This window comes from Puccinia triticina, chromosome 4A (assembly GCF_026914185.1).
Source record: "Puccinia triticina chromosome 4A, complete sequence".
In the NCBI taxonomy this organism is placed as follows: domain Eukaryota; kingdom Fungi; phylum Basidiomycota; class Pucciniomycetes; order Pucciniales; family Pucciniaceae; genus Puccinia; species Puccinia triticina.
Genome location: NC_070561.1, coordinates 2,561,743 through 2,583,086, shown reverse-complemented (window position 1 = coordinate 2,583,086; position 21,344 = coordinate 2,561,743). Strand labels below are relative to the sequence as shown.

Sequence of the window (21,344 nt, the reverse complement as noted above, 5' to 3'; positions counted from 1 at the left end):
GTTTTGAGGAGGAAGATATGGAAGGGGAATGATGGTTGTTGGCGGGTTGAAAGGAAGGGATGACTGAGGGAAGAAAGTGTAAACTGAGAGCCAACGGTAGAGCTTTTTGATCTGGATCAGCTAGGTTTGATTTAGTGATAACAAGCACTCCGGCGGTCCACATTTAATGGTTTCACAGACTGTTTCAAGCTATTGTTGTGGGAGCAACAACGAGTTTCAACACAGAGGAGCAACACATGTGATATTTTAGCTAGGTACATGAGGGGTTTTGGCTAGTACATATACTGAATGTGTTAATGTGATTGGTCAGACTTGTACATGTGATTATGTGTTGTGATCTGCAGGCTGAATCAGGAGGTATGATTGGTCAGCACAGGATGTAAGTGTAGTCATGTGGTAACCAGGTCACCTGCTGCTCTTATGCAACAAAAATCCACTAGCGCATGCAGCTATCACATGTGGCTAGCACCTGCAGAAGTGCCTGCATGTGTACACTATATGTATGTAAGTGATGATGGAGCTGTATGTAGTGTGATGTGTATGTAAATATGTATGTAGCTATGTATGTAACCATTTGTATAGACAAAGTGTTCTAAATGTGGTTTGTGTAACTGATTGAGGTTGTAACAGGTGTTGTGAGTGTGTAAGAGTGTGTAACTTCTGAGTGAGTGCCCTTATGAGTGTTCTGTAAGGCAATACTAGGGGTGAATTTTTCCCTATAATCTGAATGTTGAGGAGTATTAAGTGATTGATAAGATGAAAAGGGACATTAAGATTAAAACTAATAGAAATAGAAAAGAAAAGCAGAAAATTTTGATTTCGGTATATGGGATACCATAAAGCATACCACAGCATCCTCAAAAATGACTCTGGCCCATGGAAAATCAAGCTTAACTAGAAAGGTTGTAAAGTTGGGGTTGTGAGAAGAACAGGGGTCTTGCAATACTTTGTTGTATTTTGACTTCAACATCCTGTAGCAGCTACAGGTGAGTGTCTTATAAAATAATGAAAATTGGGGAAGTGGAGCCTACCATCTTGCCTAACATTCCTAAAAGAAAAGCTATGCCAAAAGTGGCATTATTGAGGTTTCTATGTGTGTTTCAAGAAACCTGTTTTTAGTCTCTAAAGGGACTTTGAGGGTTGTGAAAGGGGTGTGATGGTGGTCTGCCCCCGCAAGCAATCTGTAATTCATTTGACATCTTGGCCAAATTAACAAGTGATTTCAACCTGATTTTTGGTGTTCAAAGTTGATTTATGCATGAATCCAAGTTTATTAAAGACACAGTTTTATCTGAATTGCAAAAAACAAGATTAAGGGCTATAAAGTAACAAGAGAGAAAGAAAAAAAAACAAGGTTTTCCCCTTATTTAAAACTTCAAAAAATGGCCTCACTGATCTACATACAATAATCATTCAAAATAAAAATCTAGACCTAGCCCCCTAAAAACAGCAGAGCTGTTTGCTCAGGGGCTCACATCACACTCTGCATCTAGCAAACGGGTCAAAAGGGATGGAAATTAAGGTCCCTTGGCCAGCAGCTAAGGCTTTAAACCCGTGGGGGGGCCAATCTTTACCCCTTGGACTGTGCATGTGCAACAGCAGAGGGGTTGAGGTCAATGGATAGCTGGAATTGCATGTCAGCACTGGTATCTTAGGTGACACAGAGCTGATGGGGTTTATGTACACGCTGTAGTGACTTGAGTAGCAGTCAGTGGTTCAATGGTCACACTATAGCCAATAAGCCAGTGGAAAGAAGTCCAACTCAACGCCGTGGGGCAGGGGGACTAGCACCCTTACATAAGTAATAGGACACAGCAATAAGTCAGCCAAGCGCCACTGCTCAAAAAAAGGGATGAGTGTCTTGTTCTTCTAGTTTACAGGTGTTATAAAACCCACCTGTACCTAGGAAAAATACATGAAGGGAATTGAACCTGTAAAAGAGAAAAGGTTAGTAGACTATTGTAAAACCCCACTCACTGTAATTCTAGTAAGGTGCACGGGTAAGAGTTTGTATGTAATAATCTGGGGGGAAAGATCCCCCCCCCCCTTTATATTACAGGGACCTGATCCTCCTTCAATTCAAGGCCCCAGAGGGATCCTTAACTCCAAGGAGGGGAAGAGGTCCACAGAATTCAGAAGAGGAGTTACATAAATAATTACGTCATCTCTCTATGTATGGTAAATACATAGAGAGATAATTTTATCTCTCTCTGTATGGAAAATACATCATAAGTTTGAAATCATATAGGGCCCGTTTGGCCGCGTGGCAGAATCTCAATCTGAACTCGCGGTCCCCTGCAAAAGTGAGATTCTGACGAGATTCAGAATCTCGTCAAATGAGATTTTTGTGAGATTCCAAAAAACCGTTTGGCTGCCAAAATATCTGGGAAAAATCTCTGATTGGCAATCTCACCAGCCACCAAAGAGAGATTGCACTGAGATACAGCTATTTTGCTGAATCTCAAGACCTGAAACAGAATCTCAACTCTCTTGACACTCACAAGGGACTTCAAAAACACCCAGCACAATATGTACTACACCCTACAACCCCTCTCACCTTGATGGTCAACGGCTTGGTCCGGATTATCCTCAGTCAACAAACCTCCCAGCCTAACTCAATTCACTGCAAGCAGGCCCTTGACAAGCACTTTCAAACGGGCAACTATGTATCATGTCACCACCTCCTCTTGATGGCTGATTGAACCGGCCATTGAGAGAAGGACACACCCTCTCAATGGCCGGTTGAACTGGTCATTGAGAGGAATACACCTCTTGATAGCCAATCAAACCAGCCATCAAGAGGAGTGCACACCCTCTCAATGGCCGGTTGAACCGGTCATCGAGAAGAATACACATCCTCTCAATGGCCAATCGAACCGGCCATCAAGAGGAATACATATCCTCTCAACGGCCAGAATTCAATCAGCCATTGAGAGGGTGTGCACTCCTCTCAATGGCCGGTTCAATTGGCTATCAAGAGGTTTGTCCTCCTCTCAATGGCCGGTTCAATCAGCCATCAAGAGGATGTGTATTTGTCTCGATGACCTGTTTGGCCGGCCATTGAGAGGGTGAGAGGGGGCCGGTGTACATGCATATCTAGTTGTGCAGCCAAACACCTATGGTATTCAAAATTGCATATGCCACTGTTTACATAAAATCATAAAGCCCATTTTGGCTGGGAGATTTCAGCGTGCATAAAACTTATAGTGACATCTCCCAGCCAAAATTGCAGTTTATGATTTTATGTAAAAACATCTTATGCAATTTTGAATACCATAACCCTTGATCAGTAGAATCTGGATCTCAGTGTCACAGATCCAGATTCCAGGAATGTTTGGCTGCCTGGCTGTCATTGGGCGAGATCAGAATCTGCCCATGGGCACATTCTGATCTCGCGAGATTGAGATTTTGGCCCCCGCGCGGCCAAACGGGCCCATAGTTTAGGACATACTAGAGTCCAAGGTGGCTGTGCCGCTGCAACCATGTTTTCACAGTTTGCTTTATATTTTAGCTACATAAATTATTGTCTGTTGTTGTTTGAAACAACGCAATTTATACTCCTGATCTGTCAAACAAAAATTTCATGGAAAATGAATTAATCTGAATGTGGTATTCTCAAAGTCAAAAACATAAAAACTTCTCAAATTTATGGTATTCAAAATTGCATATGTCACTGTTTACATAAAATCATAAAGCCAATTTTAGCTGGGAGATGTCAGCTTGCATAAAACTTAAAGTGACATCTCCCAGCCAAAATTGCAGTTTATGATTTTATGTAAAAAAATCTTATGCAATTTTGAATACCATAATTGTAGCATAATCCTAATTTAATCACTTTCTCTGCAGGAAAATAAACAGATTACATAAGCAGATATTTTACACTCCCTGAAAAGAAGATCTTAATTTTTTTTCAAATGTGCTGGTTTGTCAAAACTTTTAGAACCCTAACTGTAAGGTAGAATTAACCTGTCAAATCATTTCTTCAATTAACTGCATGGATTTATTGTATTCAACAGATTGCTTTCAACACCATTTTATTAATCATATTCATTCACAGTCTTGTGTAGATACTAGGCTTTTTCTTGGTACTCAGTCTTGTGCTGCAGTGCAGCATTCAACTTATCAGTAGCAGAGTCAATATGGTTAGATCCATATTGAATCTTTGGGAATGGGTGGCTTGTGGCAGCCTACACTTTGTTTGTTACTTCTGCTCAGAGGTAAAACAAGAGGAACATGCCTTTGCGCGGGCGCCATGATCCACCAAAGGGAAATACAACCAGCAAAGAAACAGAGAAAAAACCACATAAAAATACATATGAGGGTAGGGATGCAGAGATCACACAAAACACAGGCTGTGTATAGCATTTGGCACAAGAGAAGCCATGAGATGGTGTTTTTTTTGGGGGGGAGGAAGGGGGGGGGGGGGGGGGGGGCTATGTGATGAGTCTGATGGAGTACCTATTCAAGTGGGGAAGAGTTGGAGCCAGGCAATTTTATTCTGATGATACTTCATCCATCCGTTTTGTGACCTGGATAGACACAAGGGAGGAAGGGATGTCTCTGAGTATTTGATGGTGAGCAGGCAGATGGAAGAGTAAGGCATTGCTCACCTGGGCAATCCGCAGCGGGTAGTGTTTGATTCTCCTCTGCATAGGCTGGAGCAAGTAATGCTTGAATTCTGGGCCCTTGACTTTGAAACCATTGGGCCAATCAGCAACGGTGTGTTGGAGTCTCAAGTTGGCAAGTGTGTTGGAGGCTTTAGCCTAGTTGCTGCAGTAGTGCCTGAATACCTCAACGCCCTGGATGTAGTTGAGCACAATGTTGCCAATGACCTGGACCTGGGTACCGGTTTTCTGGCCCTGGAAGCCCTCCAGCGCGCTCACAAATGGTGTCCCAAACAGCACAATCTCCTTAATGTTTGCAAAGATGATTGACAACCCCCACACGCCACTCAGCGGCTCGAGCTCCCGGTAAAACACCTATGGGAGTATCTGGTAGATCTCAATGAAGCCCACATCCATCTGGATCAGCTCGTATATTGCTTCCTGGCGGTTCTGCTCCTTCTTGGAACAGAGCAACAAGGGGGATCAATCAAGCTAGACAAAGTCTGATAATTAGGTACACAGAAGGTACAGGTAGGTTTGTTAGTTTTGGGCAGGGGTGGATGGTTGGGCCAAGGAGTGAGGAGGACACTTAAATTGCCAGGATTGCCATTGAATTGAGGGTGAGGTTGCTAGCGGTCAACGGCCGGCGTGCTGGTTGAGAGTGTTTGTCAAAGGTGTGGATGGGGCCTCTGACAGACAGAAGACACCAGCTATCAGGTGCTTCTGGCAGGGCAGGGGTTGAGCGGGCAGTTGCAGATGAGATGGATATTGCCATGCACAAGAGCCACAAGCACTGCAAGAAGAACTCTAGAAACTGTTTGCAATTGAGATTCAGCAAGCTTGACTCAATCCTCAGCTCAAGCTGGATTCAAGCATCCAAATTCCGTGCTGGTGCACCTTGAGTGTATACCTTGTTCAGCATCCCAATGCTGAACAATCTTTAGTGATCATGCAGTAGGCTGAGGCAAATGTTCAACCTTGAAAATGAGCATCTCACTGAGCACCCTTTTATTTTATTTTATTAAACACTCCATGTGCCATTTAATCCAGCCAGAATAACATAAAAAGGGTGTGTACACATGAAAGGTATATGTACATGAGAAATGAATATGTAAGCATGAAAGGGGAATGTGAGAAGGTGTATTAACACATAAAAGGGATATTTACACATGATGAAAGGGGTATGTATGCATGGAAGGGTTTTGTATGTATGAAAGGAGTATGTGCAGTAAGGGGTATTTGCACATGAAAGGGATATGTAAACATCAAAGGGGTATGTAAACCTGAATGATGAAAGGGGTATTGAAAGGGATTTGAAAAACTCAAAGGGGAAATGTAAACATGAAAGGTTCATGAACACATGATGAAAGGGGTATTTAATCATTGTGAAAGTGATACATGCACATGAAAGGGATACACGCATATGAAAGGGGTATGTGCACATAAAGGGGTATGTGCACATAAAGGGGTATGTGCACATAAAGGGGTATGTGCACATAAAGGGGTATGTGCACATAAAGGGGTATGTGCACATAAAGGGTTATGGACACATTATGAAAGGGGTGAATGCATAATAAGGGATATGTGCACATGAAAGGGGTATGTGCACATGAAAGGGGTATGTGCACATGAAAGGGGTATGTGCACATGAAAGGAGAATTTTCACAGGTATCAACTCAGTATTTTGGAGCCTGTGCTCAGTTTTTTGGAGCTTAGACTCACTCTTGCATAAATTATACAACTTTCATGTAATCAACCAGTTCTTGATTCTTGCATCTCAACTGCAAGCAGTTTCTAGAGTTTTTCTTGCAGTGAAGCAAAGGTGTTTTTGTTGAGGGGACGGCCACATTGTTGGCATGGATTCAAGTGCAAATATTGGGGGCTGGTGATGGGGCTTGAGTTGCTCACAGATTGGGCAGTTTCCGGATATTTTTCAGGATCCGTTTTGACTCCGGATGGTCTGCCAAGCAACTGAGAGTGAATTAGTGACATCTTCATCATAATGAAGGAAGAACCAGGGACCATGGTTGTTGTTGTTGTCATGCACAACCCAAAACTTAGTCTGACACAAGTTTCTTGTCAATGCCTAGCCGGTCCAAACACTGACAGAATGGGCGTGGTGGTGGTGTAGTTGTCAGGGCTTGATTGATATGGCAGTCAAGTTGGTGGATCTTGGGAGCTGTAGTGCTGGATTGTCTATCAAATAAACTTTGGCTGGCTTGTTTGTGTCCCCCAACACCATGAGGACCTCTTTTCATGATGGTGCAGGCTGGGAACCTCCACACCTAAATATTACACAAAATCAGGGCTTCATAGAGCTGAGATTTGCTACTCTTTAAGCAATGAGCCTAGGTGTGAAAGCAATTGGAAAACACATATAATAATCATGGAAGCAAGACAAAGATATTGGGGATGTGATAGAAAATAAAAAACTTTGTCAACAGCCAAATACTGCCATTTGTGATTTGATAGGAGCAAGGTTGTTACAATCTTTCAATATGATCTTGTAGGTGGTGCAGAGGATCATGTTGAACTTCTTCTTCTTTGACACCCCAAACTCAATGTATTCCCAGATAGTTTGACAACTGACTTTGTTACCAATATATGTGATAATGTTCAAGTCTGGCGCCCACTGGGCACATTGCATCTGCCATGCAAGCAGCGTGGAGAGTGGAACAACAATAAGAAAGGGGCCATACTGCTCAATGGTGTGGAGCCAAACTTAACTAAGACCCTCTCTTGCCTGAGGCTTTGCCAGAGGGACTGATGACTTATCAGGAATTCTTGTGTGAGAGAACTGGATATTTCAGCCCTAATTTTGTTACATCTGCTGTATCTCATGTAATTCTCAACCATCATTCACAAGACCAACTTTTTATGCATTGCATGCTTTTTCTCATATTTTACACATTTTTCAGATTCTCTATTTCTTCACTCAAATTTTTCAAACATTTGATTGAGAAAATCATAATTCAATGAAAGTACAGCGCTTTGGGTGAGCGCGCTTGGACCTTTTCTGTGTGATCCGGTTGATTTCTTCAAAAATGGGACTTTAAAAAAAATAAAATAGGGATGAAGCTTGAGGCTAGGGAGTCTGATATTATATGAGAAGGAGGGGCAGATGCAGGTGTACGATTGTGAAACTACTCAAAGGGGGGAATAGAGCTTGGAAGGGAGATGGATAGCAACACGAGTACTAATGTAAGCTATGCAAGGATGCTGGTGAGGCTGCCTTCCTGACTAATTCTGAGGGGATGAGAGTAACACTAAGAAAAAGAAGAAAAAGATGTGGCTGATTTCTACTTGATCTTAGGAACTAGTACTATGAGCTCAACTAATTTTTGGCTACTGAGGATGAGAGGGTTGGGGCAATAATTGAAGAGGGGGAAATGATTCAATAGAAATGGTGAGTTCAGAGGTGCAATGGGCAATGTTCAATAGCAATGGTTTGAGGGGCAATAGCAATGATTTCAATAAGCAAATGGGTGATGAGGAATTTCTACTATAATTTCTGCACAATCTTCACTGGGGAATCTACAAGTGGGGGGAAACATTTTGTCTTATTTTCAGCTGAAAGATGAGCAATCAAGAAGAATTCTGGCTATAGAAAGAAAGACTGTAGAAATGGGGAAGATGATGTGAACATAGTAACAACTTGTAATGATGAGCACTACTGAAAGAGGTAAGCACAGATCCAATGATGTAATGTGTACAATAGGCATAGTACATGATGAGAAATGTATGTAAAGGGTTTAACATGTGAGAAGATATCTGTAAAAGGAATGTACTATAATGATTTAAAAAAGTTACTAATGAAATGAGTGTTGTCACTAATGAAGATTGTAGGTTTTCTGTAAATCTTATATCCTTTATAACTATTGAACCATTGAAGATAAAGGGGTACTATGTGTGAGTGACTATAGGTGAAATGAGGCGTAGAATCTGAATATGCAATAATAATGAAGTATTTGCAAAGGTTTATGGGGTAATGGGCAATGTAATGATGAAGATACTAAAATGCTACTTGTGGCTTGGGATGGAGCACCACACCATCCACCAAAAACTTAGAAGGTTTGCAATGGTCAGAGTTGGGTTCTGGTGGTTCAAATGAAAACACCACCAAAACAAAAATATCTCTCATGAGAGAATCCCTGATTAGTCATAAGTCCCTCTGGCAAAGCCTCAGGCAAGAGAGGGACTTAGTTGAGTTTGGTGTGGAGCAGATTGGATAGAAAAGCACATGTTTGGACTGTATTTCCAAGACCTATGTATAAAAATTAGGATTAATCAAATTACACCACCATTAGATTTGCAAAAACGTCAATAAGTCTTTCAGATTGAAGAAAAAAAGTGTGCCTCATCGGCCAAGATGCCGTTTTGAACTCTGTGCCAAACATAGGCCAACCAGTTCAGTCCTGTGAGCTGGAAATCCTTCAGGGTGCCAGATATACTTTGTTTGCTCTTTGATTTGGCCAAACGCAGGTCTTGATTTAGCGGGTGGAGCAATAAGGGATGGTCTTGGAATCTAGCCTAGCCTTGTAAGCTGCAATCTCCTTGGCCGCACTCGTCTGAACTTAGTCAGTCCTCCCTTCTGAGTTGGCAGGCTGGCACCCCTTGCGCAAAGTGCAAGCCTCCAAAGGAAGAACTTGGGAGTAAGCGGGGAAATTTGGCCTGAGTGCTGAGGACCACCTCCAACCATTTGGCTGGTGTCAAACTTTGACACCACACTAAATTTGCCTCCGCCGCCCTGGTGCCAGATTGAAGGCCTGCATCTCAACTTCAATCCTACATAGATCACATGTCATTAACTCAAACGGTCTTGAAGTTACAAAGCTTGTAACATCCTCTTACCAAGATTCTTGGATTGTCTGTACATTTGTACATGCAAGGCAAGTACACAAGAGCTAAATACACATGACAAAGTGTACAGTTATGGTGGCTTCTGTACTATGTTTTTGTCACGGTACAGGTAGGATACAGCAAGTTTATTGGATAGTAGGAGTAAAAAAAAACAAGAGGTTGACTTTTGGAAAACAGCTCATCGTGTTTTTTGAAAGGATGTCTAGCACTGCTCTGGGGGGATGGGTAGATGATGGATGGATGGATGGCTGCGCAAGAAGCCAGGCTACAAGACCGTGCTACTCATGACCCCGTATGTTGTGTGAAAAATGTGTAGGCATTAATTTAGTGGAATTTGGGTGCTGGCCAGGACTACGGTCTGTCAGCTCTCATGCCAGAATTCGCCGCTTGGGGGCAAGCCTCTCTGTGAGACAGAGACCCTGCGGGGCTCTCCTCCAGAGAGGCTTGGTTAAGCTCGGCACTGATCGTCTCTTCGGCTTCCCAGGTACAAGCATCATAATTCAGGCCACCCAATTTGCAGATATATTCGACATGGTCGTGATCATTGTCGAGCGTTGGTTGCGCGTCCCGGTTCGCAATGACCCTTTCAACTATCTTGTAGCCCTCGACCTGCTCCCGAGTCCGGTTGCGCTCGATCATGAGAGCTGCGCGGTCGTATCTTTATGTTGATAATCCCTCCAGAGACGGGCTGCGTGTGGTGGTGGGTGGCGGCCGGCGAAATTGGCCGAAAAGTGGTTGATCGGTTCCGAAGTTATTCTCGAGTCGGACGACTTCCTACTGAGAGCCTCAAATTGGCCCGAGAGGCTAATTTCGGCTAGGAGGAAGCGGGTCAGAGAAGCTTGACCGAGGCAGGACAACAAGGAAGTGTGGGGACAAGGTCAAGACTCAAAACACATAGCATGATGAGAACGGATATAAGTATAACCGAGAGCAATGTAAGTTATCATGTAGGGTAGAGTATTTATATTTATAAGAAGGAAACCGGAATAAGAGTACGATACAGTCACAACGAGTAACACAGCAAGAGAAGTAAGGTAAACGAAGGTTTTAGAACAGTCTACAACCCACAAGTCGGTCAGCAAACCAAGGACTGCGCAACGGTAGAATATCAGGAAACCGCAACCAGAGTATGATACGGAAGGAGTACGTAAGACAAGAAGAGGAATAAGGTACAAATGAAGGTTTGAGGACAATCTATGACCCACAACTCGGTCAGAAAGGCAAGCGCTCGCTGACCCGAGCAAAACCGGGATGAAGGTAACGGTTTCCCTTCCCCCTGGGCCTCGACTGGGCTTTTTCTTCTTCGGTGCGACTTTTACGACATCCAGCGGATAAGCAAACTCTTCTGCAGTGAATTATAAGGCATTCATGGATCCTCCGATTGGAAATGTCTTCAGGGCATTTCCTAACAGCGACACCCTAGTCAGGCTGTCCTATACCCTGAGGGCCAATATCCTCATCTATATTTGCCACACTCGCGAACCTTTTACGCCCTGCTTGGGATGTTTCTTTATATTTGGACTGCTCCCATCGGCGTGTTATCTTGTCTCTTGAACCACGCATATCTTGCCTGTTCAACCACGCACAATACCCACCTTAATCTCAATCAACAGTTGGATTGCCCTGGTCGCAGACTTCAGGAAGCTCGGTGTAAGCCTCGTCGAATAACCCCGAGCATCTGTTACGACGTTGTGTCGACTATTTGTTACCTTCTCCCCAGTGCTACTAGTCCAGCTCGAGCTTGACAAAGCCTCTCAGTGAAAGCCTTGAAGGGGCAGCCACGCAGTGTCTCTGTCTCACACACCAGAGTCTTACCTGGGGAAGGTCAGGGACTTGTGCTAAGCTCGAGTGCACCTCTATAACACTACGGTCGCAACTCAATTGGTATAAGAGCTGGTAAAAGGCCAGATGTTTGGCACATGGTTGATTCCATGTGTTCCCAGCCAATAAATAAATCTTCCACTGCGCGCATCATTAGATGGCATACGTTGCTTGAATAAACCTTACAGCTAAGGTTGCACTCAACCGTAGAAGACTTCCCGCAGGCTCAGATCCTTGATCACGACTAGGGAAAGCCTTAACCTTGGTGGCTGGTGAGATTTGACTGAGATCGAGTTTTCGCCAGCAAATAAGGATTAGCGCGTCCCTCTGAACCAAACCATTTAGGCGACGGGAGGTCCTCCATCTTCAAACTAGTTGATTGTAATCCAGTGTTAGCGGCATTCACACCAACAAGCCTGCGTAACTACATACATACACGAGCAGTCTTTGTCCGAGCGATTATCGGCCAGTGAGACTGTCCGAGGAGCACCGCAATCCTGACCCGGCTGCACATTGCAGGGCTCGTCGGACAAACTCTGTCCGACAATTGCTCGGACCATCCTTAGCCCGAGCAGCTCACTTGGGCAGTGCTGCCATAAAACTGGTGGGGTTGGTTTAGACTCACTGAATTTCTACTGGGTAATTTCGCCCCAACCGATTGTAAGTAGGCCGAGTGCAAGCCATACGTTGGCTCATAAAAACCAATAGTTTTGGTTGTGTCTTAATCCAATGAATAGACTATGTAGTTATTCCAGCTGTTTTTCTTTGCCGCAATACATAACGAGTTTACAATTCTGCACTGGTAAAATTGTCTTGGAAAAGGGGGCATTTGGCGGGGATGAGTTTTTGGGATATGTAGATGGGGAGTGAAGTGGATGATGCTCTGCTTAAGGAGTTGGTTTTGGTGATGAGAGTGATGGGAATGATGGTTTGACTAATTTGGGAAGACTGTTTGTGAGTGTGCTGTGAGTGTGTATGCGGGATGTTTTGTCTCAAGACAAAAAGGGTAAAAACTGTAGACAACTTCTTCCCAAGAACATCGACGGTCAGCAGCACTTTCTCTGGGGCAGACAGCAGACGGTCAACAAGAAAAACCGAAGACGAACCAACAAGAACCACATCATCATCATCATCATCGCCCCCACACACTACACCACCACCGCACCATGGACGAACAGCCCGCCGAACAGAACATGGCAGCAGCAGCAGCAGCAGCAACCCAGCAGGAAGAAGAGGACGAAGAGACTGAAACACTGATCTCAAGCGACCTCGGAACGAGCTCACAACACTCTCCATCCATCATCAGCCGATCAAACTCACCATCCATCCACTCCCACTCTTCCTCACTCTCCAACAACAACCACAACCCACCCGAGCCGCCACCATCCTCAAAACCATCCTCCATCAACAGATCACCCCCATCCAACCCATCTCTCGAACACCAGCCGCTGTCCCAGACCGAACAACAACAACCCAACACCAAGAACCCCTCGGATCACTCAAACACTGTCCATCAGCCATCGCAGATAATCACCCCCAAATCCTCAACCGAGCCCATCCGATCACTCGATCAACCCACAACTCACCCCGCCTCACCACTAACCCACCCACCACCCCTCATCAATCACCCCGAACACCCCGAACAGGACATCATCCAGCAGCACTTAAACAACGAACCATCTCAAACTCACTCGAACTCTCCACCACCAGTCGATCTTCACCAGAATCCAAAACCCTCACCAGTCACTATCTCTCCACCCCTCAGATCCTCCAGCAATACCCCTCGTCACTCCATCCTGCCAAGCAATGCAAAAACTCCTCCCCCCCTCCAAAGCCCTCCTCCTCCAACCCAACTCGTCTCTCCAACCTCAACCTTACCCTCCCCCGAGAACACCGACCACGCCAGAGCCTCGACCAGCGCCCATCTATCACCCACCTCGGGCACGCTTCCGTTTACCCAAAACATGCCTGGCCGATCTCGCCGTCAGCTGGGCGAGTACACCCTGGGCAAGACCCTTGGTGCGGGTAGCATGGGCAAGGTCAAACTGGCCATCTCCTCGATCACCGGCGAGAAGATCGCCATCAAGATCATTCCCCGTCACACATCTCTCTCTGCCGCGCAACAACAGATCGATAAGGAGAAGAATAAGGAAAATCACTCCGGAACTTCCTCCGCAAGAGATCACGGCAAAGACTCTAAATCTCAACCGATCACCCCCAGCCCGAGCTTCATCGAGAAGGCTAAAAATAAGGATATTAGCAAGGAGATCCGTACCATCCGAGAAGCTAGTATTGTGCTCTTGCTCCACCATCCTTATGTCTGTGGAATGAAGAGCATGCTTGTCTATCCGGTACGTCTATCTAATCCCCCACCAGGCTGCCTTCCAATTATTATGGCTGACGCTTGTTCTTTCTGCTTAGCATCACTACTACATGCTATTTGAATATGTCAATGGAGGCCAAATGTTAGACTATATCATTTCGCATGGTCGCTTGAGGGAACGAGCTGCCAGAAAATTTGCCAGGCAGATGGGCAGTGCACTTGAATACTGCCATGCCAATTCCATCGTACACCGGGGTTAGTGATATTCTGCTACCTTTTATTTACATTCCCGCAATTCTCAACGTTTTATATCTTTTGTTCAGATTTGAAGATCGAGAATATCCTAATCTCCAAGACCGGGAACATCAAGATCATAGACTTTGGCCTCTCTAACCTCTTCTCTCCCAATTCAAATCTCCAAACGTTCTGTGGATCACTTTATTTTGCTGCTCCCGAACTTTTGAACGCGAAAGTCTACATCGGCCCCGAAGTGGATGTGTGGAGCTTTGGGATCGTCTTGTTTGTCTTGGTTTGCGGCAAAGTCCCGTTCGATGATCAGTCTATGCCCGCCCTACACGCCAAGATCAAGCGAGGGCAGGTGGACTACCCTACTTGGCTTAGCTCTGGTAAGTCTCACCACCTCTCAACCCTCTGGGTGTTTTTCTGATGGGTTCTTGAAAAGTTAATTCATGCTGACCGCGCCCATGTACGTAGAATGCAAGCATTTGTTATCCCGTATGCTCGTCACCAATCCATCGAACCGAGCCACTCTTCAAGAGGTCGTCAATCATCCTTGGATAGTCAAAGGATACGATGGTCCGCCTGACCCACACATCCCACACCGTGAACCACTGCGACTCAACCAAATCGAGCCCGAAGTAATCAAAGGAATGACTGGATTCGAATTTGGCACGGCCGAGAAGATCGAAGCTGATCTTCGCACGGTCTTGTCAAGCGAAATGTACGTGAAAGTGTTGAAGATTTACGATGATAAGCGGACAAACAGCACAAACGGATCGTTAGAGCCGGTTTACAACGTCGTTCCCAGTGGCAGTAATGTGTCGATGTCTCCGGTCAACGGCAAAGGACGAGATTCAAAGAACGATAAAGAGTCCAACAGAACTCCCAGCAAATCATCCAAGCGGTTTTCTGGATTTGGCTTTTACAGCAAGAAGATGGCTGGCGGTCTAGCTGCTGTACTGAATACCGTGGGAGGGTCTAAAAACGAGGACAAATCCCATCCGGACCCCCACTCTTCAATCTCAAACGGCTTTGAATCCGTCCTTTTGAATGGTCAAACGCTCGACTCCTTGGACCCCACCCGAGGTTTTCACCCATTGATTTCGATCTACTTTCTTGTCCGAGAGAAAATCGAACGTGAAAGAATCTATGGCCCCGGGGTCTTTGCCTCGTCTACGTTGTCTGTCACTGGGCCACCTCCACCCCCAGTACCACCTTCTGCATACAGGAGTGAACTGGGCTCTCATGGGCAACAGTTAGCCAGCCCGCTACCGACTGCTAACGAACTCGCTGCTGTCCCTGCCGCTCGATTGCCTAACAAGAATCGCAACACGATGGCCGGAAGTGAATTGGACGGCAAGCAGCGAGATCAAGCCGCACTCCTTCTTGACATACACCAGAAAGGCGCAACCAAGGAGCGCAACGGGCTGATGTCGATCAGACCCAACACTGCCACCGATCGTATGGTTTCTACCCCATTACCCTCTTCCCCAACCTCACCCTCCCAGACGGCCGAATTCGCTCCAAGCCGGGCCAAGGTTCCCATCAATCCCTCTAAGAGGCGTAGTGTTCACGTCATGACCGCCCCCGAATCTAGTGGCGTTCTGCAAGCGATGACTGACGTGATCCCTGTCCAACGACCCCCAGATTCGACTGGCAATGGTTCCAACACACGCTCTGAGCGGGTAGTCAGTATGGTCGAGCCTGGCAACACTGGCCCCTCGGATTCTGAACGTTCGCCCTCGGGCTTTGCCAGACGATTTGGCTCGCTATTGGGACGTTCCGCATCAGTCAACGATCCTGATTACAAAAGACATCGTCCCCGAAGTAGTATCGGGCTAGGGCATAAATCGAGTAGCAAAACTCCGCTGAGCGCCCTGCCACAAGTCACGGAATCCACCGGCCTATCGCCCCCGTTCAGCCCAGGTGGTCTACAGGCCCAACAGCAAACAGCTGCGCAAGACTTTGACGATCTCCCCACAGATGTGATCCCATTGAGTGCTCCGATCAGCGGCCAATCCGGGCCGATGGCTACGTTCGGAGCCAAATCTGACTTGGACGCTAATCTCTCTTCTCGGACTCGTCAACATCACCGGGGATCATCGACGGGTGGCGAAGCTGGATACAAGGAAACGCCAGCCAACGAGGGAGAAGGCAAAGTGGCACTCAAATCGAGCTCGAGTGGCCCCAGTTGGAGACCTCGTCTGAGCTCACTCGGAGGCAAGGCCAAGCGCCCTACCACCCCGTCTACCAACCCGGCCACTAACGTGCTCTCCGAGAGCGAGGGCGAGCCTAACACCCTCGATGAAGACGCCGACGTCCAGCCTCTCGAGATCGGCTCGCCCGATAGCACCTTGCCCAAGCAGACTGCTCCCCTTGTCGCTTTCTCCGGTCGCACTGCGCCACCCTCCTCCAAGTCGAGCGACAAGATCAAGCCGATCTATCTCAAGGTCGGTTGGCTTCGTGACTCTCTCTCTCTTTCCTAGGACTAATCCTGAATGACTTGCAATCATTTTGCCAGGGTTTGTTTTCGGTAGCTACGACGTCTACCCGTGGTCCGCAAGTGCTCCGGGCGGATCTGGTGACGGTCCTGAACCGGATCGGCTTCCAACACCGGGAGATCAAGGGAGGGTTTGAATGTGCGCATGCGCCCAGCATCGATCTATCAAACTATGGGGGCGGGTCCAGCGGCTTGAACACGACCACGGGTGCTGGTGGTGGGGCTGAGAGCCTCCAGCCGCTGTCTTCCCCCCTGAGTCGGAGCAATAAGAAGGCGGCTGAGTCGTTGAAGAAGAAGGTATCTAAAGCTTCGTTCGGTAAACACCCTGCCCTGAATGATAACCAACGGCTTAAGGTTAATGGTTCTACTACCACTGCCACCACTGCCACCACTCATCCGGGCCCGGATGGTCGCTCGGAACCCTCGTTGAATGGCGGGAGTCAGACTGGTGAGCTACCTGTACATGGTCCTTTTTTGAGACCCTGTTGAACTGAACTTGCGGTGATAATCTAGGCACTCCGTCGCTTGCAGGGACTGAAACTGTGGTGCTCGGAGGCGGGCCTGCAACGGCACCCACGCCGATCGTTGGCGCGGCGTCGAATGAATTAGGCGAGCTGGCTGCTGGGGGTAGCGGAGCTAATGGCACACGGACTATCACTGCATCGTCGTCGAAATCGGAGAAGCCTGCCTCGTCCTCTGCTGCGTCTAAACATCATCGCACGTTCAACCAGCATCGTAATCCGGTCAAGAAAATTGACCTTGTCGTCCGCTTCGAGATCTTTATCGTTAAAATGCCCTTGCTCCCAGGCATCTCCGGCTTGCAGTTTCGCAGAATTTCGGGTAACGCTTGGCAGTACCAAACTTTTGGTGCGTCGTCTCTCTCCATCCCCCCTTTTTCATTCTTTGGTGTTGGAGGTCATGTAATTAAGGGTTAATCGAGCTTTCTGGGATTGGGGTTTGGTCGGTCTATCTAGCTCGTCGGATTCTGCAGGAACTCAAACTTTGATTGGTCTTTTATTTTTGCGGAGGACTTACTTCTCGTGTGCACCTTAGGGGCCTCACATCCAGCCGTCCCAGGAACCAAAAATGCATTTTTTGGACGGCTTTCGATGCCTCTGTGGGGTCATCATTTCGTATGCTGTCCCACGGGACTCCACCGTGCGCCCGTGGTGTATATCTTGATACACAACTTTTCCCCATCGTGAAAAAAAAACATTCCTGAAAAAAATTGTGTATCACCTTTAATGAATGCCCTTCTTTTCATCTTTCGCTCTGTCTTTTTTATTCTTTCTTTTCCTCAATCCCTCATCCAACCATCCATCCATCCATTCAGTCCCTCCTTTTCGCGTGCAGCCTAACTGTTCCATTGCAGCCCCACTCGAGTGCCCATTTAGCTATCATTCTTTGTTTGTTTGCTTTTTCCCACACATATAATCTGTTCGAAAAACAAAAAAAACTCTCTCGGCTTATTAATTTGTCCTCCGCATCAATACTTGATCGCAGTCCCTGAACACCTCGTTTTTTCATCTTTAGTCCACCTTCTGCTCCGCCATCCCCGCGTTGTGTTTTTTTATCGCCTTGATTGACTCTATAAACTTAATATATATAATGTGTGTTATGTGTTTGTCTTCGAGTGATGAATGGTCATCATCATCGGGACCGGAGACCGAACCGCCCGTCCGTTCCGTGTCGTTCATTTGTCTAATCGCATCTGCTATGTTCTTCCCAATTCGCGCCGTTTTGTTCCTCCACACCCCGTTTCGTTTTAGCTTGCGCTCTCCCCCTCTCACTGGGCCCGACCCACCCTAATTTACACCCTGAGTTCAAGCCATTTCCAGGAATGCACCCCATGAGCTGGGCCCTTTGGAAAAAGTACGAGACCAAATTGTCTTTCAAGCAAATACTAAGTAGCATGTCGAGTGTGGTACAAAAAAAAACACAACGACAAAGCTACAAACATCAGATAGACAGCAGTCTTTCATCCCAATTTCTCTCGACGTCTCTATAACTGAATATTACTATGACTATGACGTCCGAATTTATTAGATTTTCACCCTTTCTAGGTACTGTGAATAGGTTCATGCAAGATGGTTTGTCTGAAAACCTCTAAGGCCAGTTCTGGTCTGTAAAAACATTTTGATTTAGGTCAATTTACAGGTTTTTTCTAAATTGCCTAGCACTGCGTGAAATACCAATATCTTACTTGTATGCGGGAATTTCGTGACCTGCGTTGTACACTGTGATGTAGGTCAAGGGACCTGGAGAAGCATGCGAGTATTTAATCAGCATTGGAAGTAAAATCCGTCATGAGCAATGAAGTTTTACCGGCTGTCTTGTATTTTCCAGCGATTTGGCCTTTGAAGTGTAACGTAGACCAAGGTGCTTTGCGGAATTCTTCTGCATATTTCCACTTCATCGAGCTAATGGATCGATAACCACCGAGCCTGATGTATCGTAAAAAATGAGTATCTAGACCACAGTTGAACGGCATTCGACAGGCGGTCGACAGACAGGGTTGTGGATTAATTAAAAGAAATCTGTCTTACGTGTTACAAATAAAATCACGGTCCTGTGGAACAATCAAAATGATTCATGATCATTATCTTGTCGAGGGAAACTGAGGATGAAGTAACATACACCAGCCCAAATCACAGTACGCAATCCTTTGTCGAGTAGCTTAGCAAGTGCTGGGGTCGAGGACCTGGCGGCGTCTCCAGTGGTTGTGAAATCGTCATTGGGACTGGATCAAACGCGTAAGCAGCGATTCGGTTGGTGCGAAGATATGGGAAGACCAATACGACTTACCCATCTGGGCATTCGGTGAATTTTGATTCCGCACCGATTGCACTCGTGACTTCCGGCATGGCTAAATATTTGAGATACTGTAATTGATGGCGAGTTGACTGCTCAGCATCAGTCACACGAAGATGATAGACAAACTCACTGATTCTGATGGGAAAGGATCCGTCCTCGGATTGGTAACTGCAGGAAAGTAAGGGGTGTCAGATTATGGCAATGTCGTTGAAAGATGAAAATGTACATCTCACAGAAGTACGGATTCCTCTCTCCCATGGCAGGGTTTGACACGTATCGCGTGCAAAAGTCGTCGGCTTCTCGACAAATCGTGTTATTACCAGTGTAGGCACATTGCTTGATCTGGGCTACACAGCCGTTGGGAGAGTCCAAGGCTTTTTTGATCCCGGCTAAGACATATGACTCCACAAGATCCTCTACGTGGTTATATTTGGCTTGGGCATAGTCGTAGTACGATGGGTACTGTGTATATGTCATTTTTTTGTTTTTGATAATTGGTTGTTTCACATCAAACCGGGCATTAGTGAAACAGCTAAACTATCCCGCATAGAGATCAATCGTTAGAGGAAGCTTACATGGTAGTAGGGGTCAAACCAGCCAGTAGTCTGAAAACAAGTGCAAAAGTGTCATCCGGAGTTAACAAAGACAAGGCCATCGAGCTGGAAGGGCTTGATAACTCACTATTCCCAAGGAGGCAGGATGTACGATATGTCCTTCAATCTTCTTCGCTTTGATCATGCTGTTCTGATGTTCAAAGTGCTAAATTGAAAAGATTCAACATTTCAACACCTTAAACAATATCGAAATATCAAATAGAAGACAGCTGCTCACTTCTGTGAATTTAGGGCCTGGTGCAATAGACAGTATTTTAATATCTACTTGACAAAAGCTCCACTGATCAAGCTAAACATTGACTGACCGTACTGGCCCCCATAGCTCTCAGTCCAAAAAGATAGTTCGCGAGACTCATACGTCGAGAAATGGGGGATACTGAAAAGGATTTGGAAGAATTTCCAAACGCGGTGCGCCGCTTGCTGTGTACTGTAGACGTCGTGAATGCCGTATGAGAAACCCGCAGGAATCGGCTGAAAGTGAAAGGTTGGATTCAATGATTTAATACTCGGGGATATGGAAGACGCAACCCAAAGAACTGAGGATCCTTGCTCACTTGGTCCAAATAAAGAACATGCTGTGATGCATGATTGCCAAAACAAGGAGAAAAGTTGTTAGTTCCGAACTCGCATCCAAGCCGGAGGATCAAAGCATCAAGTGCCTTAGATGGGCAAGAAACTGACAGCGTATTTATTCCATGAGTAAGGATTCAAGGTCGTTGCGTTACCTTGTGCGTTGACCTTACAAGGGCCGTTTTCTTGGAAAGCACCGATCAGACTGCTGCATCCTGGGCCTCCCTGGAAAAGGATGAGTCGACTTATCAATCTAGCATATGTTGGCATCGGCTAAAGGAGAATTGCGCACGTTTAACCAGAGAGTGAACGGCGCGCTCTGAGGATTGTTACGCGCTTGAAAGAACCAAAAAAACATTGAGTGATTATGGGAAATGTTAATGTAGCCGGAGTAAGTATGGACTCCAGGCGTAGTTTCACAAATGTTGCTATCCGCGATCAGCCGGTAGGCACCTTGGCCCTGAATCGTGCCATCGTAATGCTTGGAGGGCGACCGAGGAGCACAATTAGACGAGACACTGAATGCACTAAGATAAAGAACAGTAACCAAATATGTCAAGAGGTAGAAAATCATCTTTTAGTGAGCGAAGAGGAAACACGGGGGCCTGGATCTTGGAATGAGAGGGGTGTTGTGTTTTTCAAGAAGTTTGGACAAGTCAAAAAAAATTTGGCGTTCGCAGATCCTCCGAAAATACATTCTTTAAAAAGCCTACATAATGCGGATAATCAGGGCCCACATGAGGTTGCGTGCGCAAGCGAGCCGCATGACCTGCCAAACAATCACCCAACTCAGAATTCTCCAAGTGCGCTCAAGATCACACAACCCCATCGGCTGGGCCAGCCGATGGAAGAAGTGGGTCGGTCGATGGGGTCCTGGTCCACGGCGCTCTTCTGGTTGGTACGTGCAACTTTCTCCTCCCTTCCCTCCCTCCCTCACTCAGCCCAAGTCCCCTGGTGGGAGGCTCGCTGTGGCTGGCGGCAAGGGAGGGACTCGTGCA

General features: G+C 46.2%; 2 protein-coding genes across 2 annotated transcripts; one reads left to right on the top strand and one right to left on the bottom strand.

The window, feature by feature from the left end:
- Window positions 1-9,995: 9,995 nt before the first annotated feature.
- Window positions 9,996-17,354, top strand: PtA15_4A317 (uncharacterized protein; the record flags this gene model as incomplete). Its single annotated transcript, XM_053168189.1, has 9 exons — window positions 9,996-10,083; window positions 12,932-13,070; window positions 13,192-13,636; window positions 13,707-13,863; window positions 13,932-14,234; window positions 14,323-16,298; window positions 16,370-16,796; window positions 16,862-17,215; window positions 17,323-17,354. The coding sequence occupies 9 exons, from the start codon at window positions 9,996-9,998 to the stop codon at window positions 17,352-17,354; spliced, it is 3,921 nt and encodes a 1,306-aa protein (XP_053019423.1).
- Window positions 17,355-18,407: 1,053 nt separating this feature from the next.
- On the bottom strand, window positions 18,408-20,920 carry PtA15_4A316 (uncharacterized protein; the record flags this gene model as incomplete). Its single annotated transcript, XM_053168188.1, has 15 exons — window positions 18,408-18,471; window positions 18,552-18,606; window positions 18,674-18,792; window positions 18,895-18,917; window positions 18,986-19,088; window positions 19,154-19,230; window positions 19,293-19,330; window positions 19,396-19,624; window positions 19,738-19,767; window positions 19,844-19,921; window positions 19,994-20,010; window positions 20,082-20,247; window positions 20,331-20,351; window positions 20,458-20,571; window positions 20,639-20,920. The coding sequence occupies 15 exons, from the start codon at window positions 20,918-20,920 to the stop codon at window positions 18,408-18,410; spliced, it is 1,416 nt and encodes a 471-aa protein (XP_053019422.1).
- Window positions 20,921-21,344: the final 424 nt, after the last annotated feature.